The sequence below is a fragment of the Eretmochelys imbricata genome, chromosome 20 (genome assembly GCF_965152235.1).
Source record: "Eretmochelys imbricata isolate rEreImb1 chromosome 20, rEreImb1.hap1, whole genome shotgun sequence".
NCBI lineage: Eukaryota > Metazoa > Chordata > Testudines > Cheloniidae > Eretmochelys > Eretmochelys imbricata.
This window is the reverse complement of record NC_135591.1, coordinates 4,456,556-4,462,555: the sequence shown is the minus strand read 5'-3', so window position 1 is coordinate 4,462,555 and position 6,000 is coordinate 4,456,556. Positions and strand designations below refer to the sequence as shown.

The following is a 6,000-nucleotide window of genomic DNA, read 5'->3' as shown; positions in this document are numbered from 1 at the left end:
CCGCCGGTGAGAAGTGATTGGCTGGCGCTCGTTTCGGGTCTGGAGGGGTCTGGGAGCCGCTATTGGCCGCGAGTGACTGAGGGGGCGGGGCTTGTTCCCGGCTGGGCTGGAGGAGGGGGCTGCGGCGCTGCCGCCGCCTCCATATTGCGGGGCCGGACGACGAGGTGGTGGGGTCGTGGGTCGCGCTCGGGGCCGGGCAGCTGAGGGGGGCTAGGTGCCGCTGAGCGGGAAGGGGCGGGGCTCTGGGCGAGGGGGTCCCCTGGGCGGTGCTGTCCCCTGGGAGCGGGGACTCTGGGCGAGGGGGTCCCCTGGGCGGTGCTGTCCCCTGGGAGGGGGGGACTCTGGGCGAGGGGGTCCCCTGGGCGGTGCTGTCCCCTGGGAGGGGGGGACTCTGGGCGAGGGGTCCCCTGGGGAGGTGCTGTCCCCTGGGAGGGGGGACTCTGGGTGAGGGGTCCCCTGGGAGGGGGGACTCTGGGGGGTGCTGTCCCCTGGGAGGGGGGACTCTGGGGGGTGCTGTCCCCTGGGAGGGGGGACTCTGGGGGGTGCTGTCCCCTGGGAGGGGGGACTCTGGGTGAGGGGTGCCCTGGGGGGGGTGCTTTCCCCTGGGAGGGAGGACTCTGGGTGAGGGGTCCCCTGGGGGGGGTGCTTTGCCCTGGGAGGGAGGACTCTGGGTGAGGGGTCCCCTGGGGGGGTGCTGTCCCCTGGGAGGGGGGGACTCTGGGTGAGGGGGTCCCCTGGGGGGGTGCTGTCCCCTGGGAGGGGGGGACTCTGGGTGAGGGGGTCCCCTGGGGGGGTGCTGTCCCCTGGGAGGGGGGGACTCTGGGTGAGGGGGTCCCCTGGGGGGGTGCTGTCCCCTGGGAGGGGGGGACTCTGGGTGAGGGGGTCCCCTGGGGGGTGCTGTCCCCTGGGAGGGGGGACTCTGGGTGAGGGGGTCCCCTGGGGGGGTGCTGTCCTCTGGGAGGGGGGACTCTGGGTGAGGGGGTCTCCTGGGGGGTGCTGCCCCCTGTGAGGGAGTGACTCTGGGTGAGGGGGTCGCTGGGGGGTGCTGTCCCTGGGGAGGGGTGACTCTGGGTGTTGGGGTTCCTAGAGGTTAGTATCCCCTGGAAGGGGGTGACTCTGGCTCTTGGGGTCCTTGGGATGTGCGGGAGTAGTGGCCCCTGGAAAGAGAGTGTCTGTGGGTGTTGAGGTCTCAGGGAGATAGTATCCCTTGGAAGGGGGTGACTGTGTGTTGAGCCCTCTGGGAGTTGGAAATTGTGGGTCCCTGGTGGGGAAGCAGCCCCTGGAGGGAGCTCCCTCACTATTAGGGTACTATAGGGGGAGATTGTGGGTTTTGGGTGTGCCCGGGGTATTTCTCCTGGAAAGGGTGACTCTGTAGTGAGTACCCTGCTTCCCACTGATCTTGGAGGGGGTGGGGGGTTGTACATTTGCCACGGGGCCTGAGCCACAAGCCACTGGGTGAGGATGGCGTGGGCTCTGAAGCTGCCGCTGGCGGACGAGGTGATCGAATCGGGGCTGGTGCAAGATTTTGATGCCAGCCTCTCGGGCATTGGGCAGGAGCTGGGCGCTGGCGCCTACAGCATGAGGTAGGTGAGAGCCTCCTGAACATCTTGTCCTACACCATGAATTGAGAAGGGTGATGAGAGTAGAATATGGAGGTTGTGTTTGGACCACCGCGGGCTGGGAGACTGCAGAGTCCAGGAGTAGTTGGATATTCCATTGGGCTGGGCTGAACAGACAGCACAGTGTATCACAGGTCTTGCATTTAAGGGCAGATGACTTTCTGGTGGGCTGATTGAAGCCATCACTAGGTTGGAGCAGATCAAGGGGCCATTTAGTGCAGTATCCTGTCTTCAGTTGTGATCCGTAACGGGAGTAATGTAAGTAACGGGAGGACACCTTCCCCCTTGTTTGCTCTGCATGCTGCATTTTTGAATGTGAAAGATGAAGTGAAACCAGTGGCTGGGAGATTTGGACAGCAGTATAAAACGCGAAGATAAGGTAGAATTTAGAAACAAGATGAAAGTGTGTCACTCCCTTCATGAAGTTGGCTTGAGGAGTTAGTGGTTGCTGGGAGTCAGAGTTAAAATTTAGCCACAGAACTCAACAGTCAAGAAGGATAGTTTTATGAGTTTTGTAAATCCTAAAATGGGAGTAATGGGGACTCTGTGCTTGAGAGCTTCATCTAAACTCAGGGTCAGGAAGAATTTACAACACCTGCCTTTCTTCCCTTCGCATTCAGCGTTGCACAGCTGGTTAGATTTGGGGCAGTTCACCCCCTCTAAAAATCAGGTATTGGCCATGGTGGGAGGCAGGTTCTCAGGTGGTATGGACTGTTCAGCTAAAGGGGATATAGCAAATCCATTCCTCTGGAATTTGTCCTCCTGCTGTTGTCAAGTTATGGATAAATCATCCAGACTTAGGGTATGTATATGCATACAGTGCTGCTGTACTGTTCTAATACAGCTACAACACGTCTGGTGAAGATGCTATATACTGACTGGAGAGAGCTCTTCCGTGGGCATAAACAAACCACCTCAGTGAGCGGCATAAGTTATGTTGGCGGAAGCAGCTCTCCCACCAACATAGCACTGTGCACACGAATGCTTATTGCAATGTAATTTATGTCGCTCCGGGGGAATATTCACACCCCTGAGCAACATAAGTTTTGCCCTAGTGTAGATATAGTCTAAATCCTGTGCCCCCCATCTGTTGCTGATTAGGAGAGCCTGTTCCATGCTTCTTTGTTCTATGCTCCGTCAACTAATCAGGCCAAGAGTCTCTCTTCCTTAATCTTGCCCCGAATAATCATGCCCAAGGGGTAGGAGAAGCACCTTCAGCTCTCTGTGATCTGAGTGCAGGCATTAGTATCTTAATACTTTAATTCAAGAAGGAGGTTGATGAAGTGGAGACGGTTCAGAGAAGAGCCACGAAAATGAATAAAGGATTAGAAAACCTGCCTTAGGGTTGGTCTACGCAGGAAAATTACATCAGCATGGCTATGTCTCTTGAGGTGTGAAAAATTCACACCCCTGAGGGATGTAGCTAAACCTTCGGTGTAGACAGGGCTAGGTTGACAGAAGAATTCTTCTGTTGACCTAGCTGCCACCTCTTGGAACTCTTCCCATTGGTGTAGGTCGTGGCTACACTGACCTGTACAGCTTTTCAAGTATAGATGAGCCCTTGTAGTGATAGTCTCAAAGAGCTCATTCTCTTTCACTTAACAAAGAGAAGGTTAAAGGGTGACTTGATTACAGCCTATAAGTATCTACATGGGGAACGAATATTTAATAATGGGTTCTTCAGTCTAGCAAAGAAGAATCTAATATGGTCCAGTGGCTGGAAGCTGAAGCAGGCTGGAAATAAGGTGTAAAATTTTGACCGTGAGGCTAATTAACCACTGGAACTGTTTACGAAGGGTTGTGGTGGATTCTCCATCACTGATCAATTTTACAGCAAGATTGGATGTTTTTCTTAAAACATCTGGTCCAGGAATTATTTAGGGGACATTCTGTGCCCTGTGTTGTGCTCATGGTCTGACTAATCACAGTGTTCCTTTCTGGCCTTGGAATCTACGCTTCTCTGAGATTCTGGCTCTCTTCCTTTCTGTGGCCTCGGGGGAAGTCGCTTTCCCTACTTTGCACTGGGGGCTGGGAGGGAGTTTAAGGATCATATGGTTAATATTAAAGTGCCTAATTAATACTTGTATTATGATTGTGACCAACAGCCCTGCTCAGGATCAGGACCTCATTGTGCTGGACACTGTACTGACCTGTTCTTGCTTAGAAGAGTTTGTGTTAACCCACTGCTGAGTGTCTCCTTGGTCCCTCTCTGTACCTGATCTGCAGGGGATAAGAGACGGTCACAGCCCCAGCTAAGCTATAGCAGCTCATGCTTTCAGCTCTAGAGGTCCTCAGTTCAATCCCTGGTGTGGTGGTCATCACCCTTGCAATCAAAGATGACATATGACATGCAGTGTCAGGGAGAATTTAATAGACACATATAGGTTGGCAGTCTGTTTCCCCTCCCCCGCCCAATAATTCAAATATATAAAGTACCACCTATTTCCCTCTGTCTCTCCAGCCGTTATTGACTGGCTGACTTGATGTGGCATTGAGAGGTGATCTGAAGATGATGAGGGTGGTGGCCTCACTTGTCGGGAAGGCATAATACTTAATAAAGCGCTTTGAGATCTACAGATGAAAAGTGCAGTATCAGAGCTCGTATCATGTCATGGATAAGGGGTGGCATGGAAGAAGGTGCAAATGAATCTGGCACTTTTTGGCCTCATGGAGGAGATGGGCAGGAGGACATTACAGTAAGGCAGTGGCAGGGAGGCGTGGAACTGTGAAGGACCTTGATGGGCAGGTTGGTGATGGAACAGGGGGAGCCAGTGGAGAGGTTTAGTTAAGGGGGTGTTGTGGTCAGTGTGATGGGCAAAGAGGCATTCTAGAGATCTTAGGGTTGGTCTGTATGAGAAAGTTGCACTGGTTTAACTTAAGGTGTGATTTTTATTTTAAACTGGTGAAAAAGTTTGTGTGTGTGTGTACATTCCTGTTTCGACTGAAACCGGGCTTCTTTCGGTCAATCCTAATCAACTGAAGCTGAATCAAAACAAAGCTGGTTTGAAATACAATGGAGGGGAGGGGTCCAAGATGTCTCTTGATTACAGACTCGAGTGCCTGGGAGGATGGTGGAGTTGCCGACAGTGATGGGGGAGACAGCTTGGCAGGAAAGTTCAGGAGTTTGGCCACCTTAAACTTAACATCTGGGAGGGGATGTTGGAGAGACAGGCCAAGGGGTGGTGTAGGGTGGAGGGAGATGGGTCAGGACTGGAGAGGTAGAGTGGAGTCACCTGTGGAAAGATCGTGATCAAAACTGTCAGTGGAAGCAATCACTCAGAGGGCGGACGTAATGGGATATGAGTGGGCCAAGGATGAATTCCTGTTGAAACGCTGCCCACAGAGTGACAGAGATGAGGCGGACCATTTGAATGTGACCCTGAAGGGCTAATCAGAGAGATGGGAGGAGAAGACAGGACAAGATTTAAAGGAACTGTGTGTGATCAATGGTGTCATAAGCAGCCAGGAACTGAAGGAAGCTGACGGTGGAGCAGGAAACTTGATGAGAGCGGTTTTGGAGAAGTGAAAACGGAGGAAGCCAGACTGGCAGGACACCCAGGATAGAGTTTGAGGAGAGGATTGTGAGGTGGGAGAGAGGGGGCAATAATTGGCAGTGTCCACGGTTTCAAGGACATGTTTGTATTTTGAGGAGAACTGGCCAGAAGAGAGCAAAAGGAGAGGGAGGAGGGGGAAAGCAAATTTTTTTTTTTTCTCCAGGAAGAGCTTCTCCCAGGATAGGTTGACATGAAACTTCACCACCACTAAGTTGTTGCCATCTTAATGCCAGCATTTAAACCATCCCATTGGGTAGAGGTGCACTGTGAAAAGTTCAAGCAGGGGACACATAAGGTGGAGTTTGAAATGTGCTAAAAGTTAAATGACATTTCCTGGAGGAGGACATGTGCAAATGCCAAGGTGCTTTAAATGCAACAGGCTCGCGTTAATCTAAGGCTGTGTCCACACTACAGTTTATCGGCATAATTTATATTCCTCAGGGGCGTGAATAAACCACCCTCCCCCATAGCGACATAAATTACACTGACCTAAGCGTTGGTGTGGCCAGCGCCATGCTGGGGGGAGAAGTTCTCCCGTAGCTACCGCCGCTCTCGGAGGTGGTTTTATTATGCTGACGGGAGAGGTATGCACTGTATGTGTTGACATGCCCTTAATCCAGTGGTTCTCAACCCGTGGCAGTGGGCCGCTTGCGGCCAATCAGCACACAGCTGCAGCCTATGTGACATCCTCAGGTCCATACTGGTAGTATATATATTGTGTGGATGGAGCCTACATAACACACACACAGCTGCATATGCAGCCCACAATGGTAATAGATGGAGAACCACTGCCTTAGTCCATTGTCAACAGGCAGTAAAGGGCTCCT

The 6,000-nt window shown here is 52.8% G+C and overlaps 1 protein-coding gene across 2 annotated transcripts in view; it reads left to right on the top strand.

Annotated features, from left to right (window-relative positions):
• The first annotated feature begins 1,018 nt into the window (after nucleotides 1-1,018).
• TFCP2 (transcription factor CP2) overlaps nucleotides 1,019-6,000 on the top strand; it is a 38,502-nt gene continuing 33,520 nt past the window's right edge. Inside the window, exon 1 of one of the 2 annotated variants that reach the window (XM_077838304.1) lies at nucleotides 1,019-1,583. In XM_077838304.1, the coding sequence (XP_077694430.1) occupies nucleotides 1,462-1,583 (122 nt within the window). In that variant the 5' untranslated portion in view covers nucleotides 1,019-1,461. The remainder of the gene's footprint in view (nucleotides 1,584-6,000) is intronic. The other variant, XM_077838303.1, reaches the window with a different exon arrangement.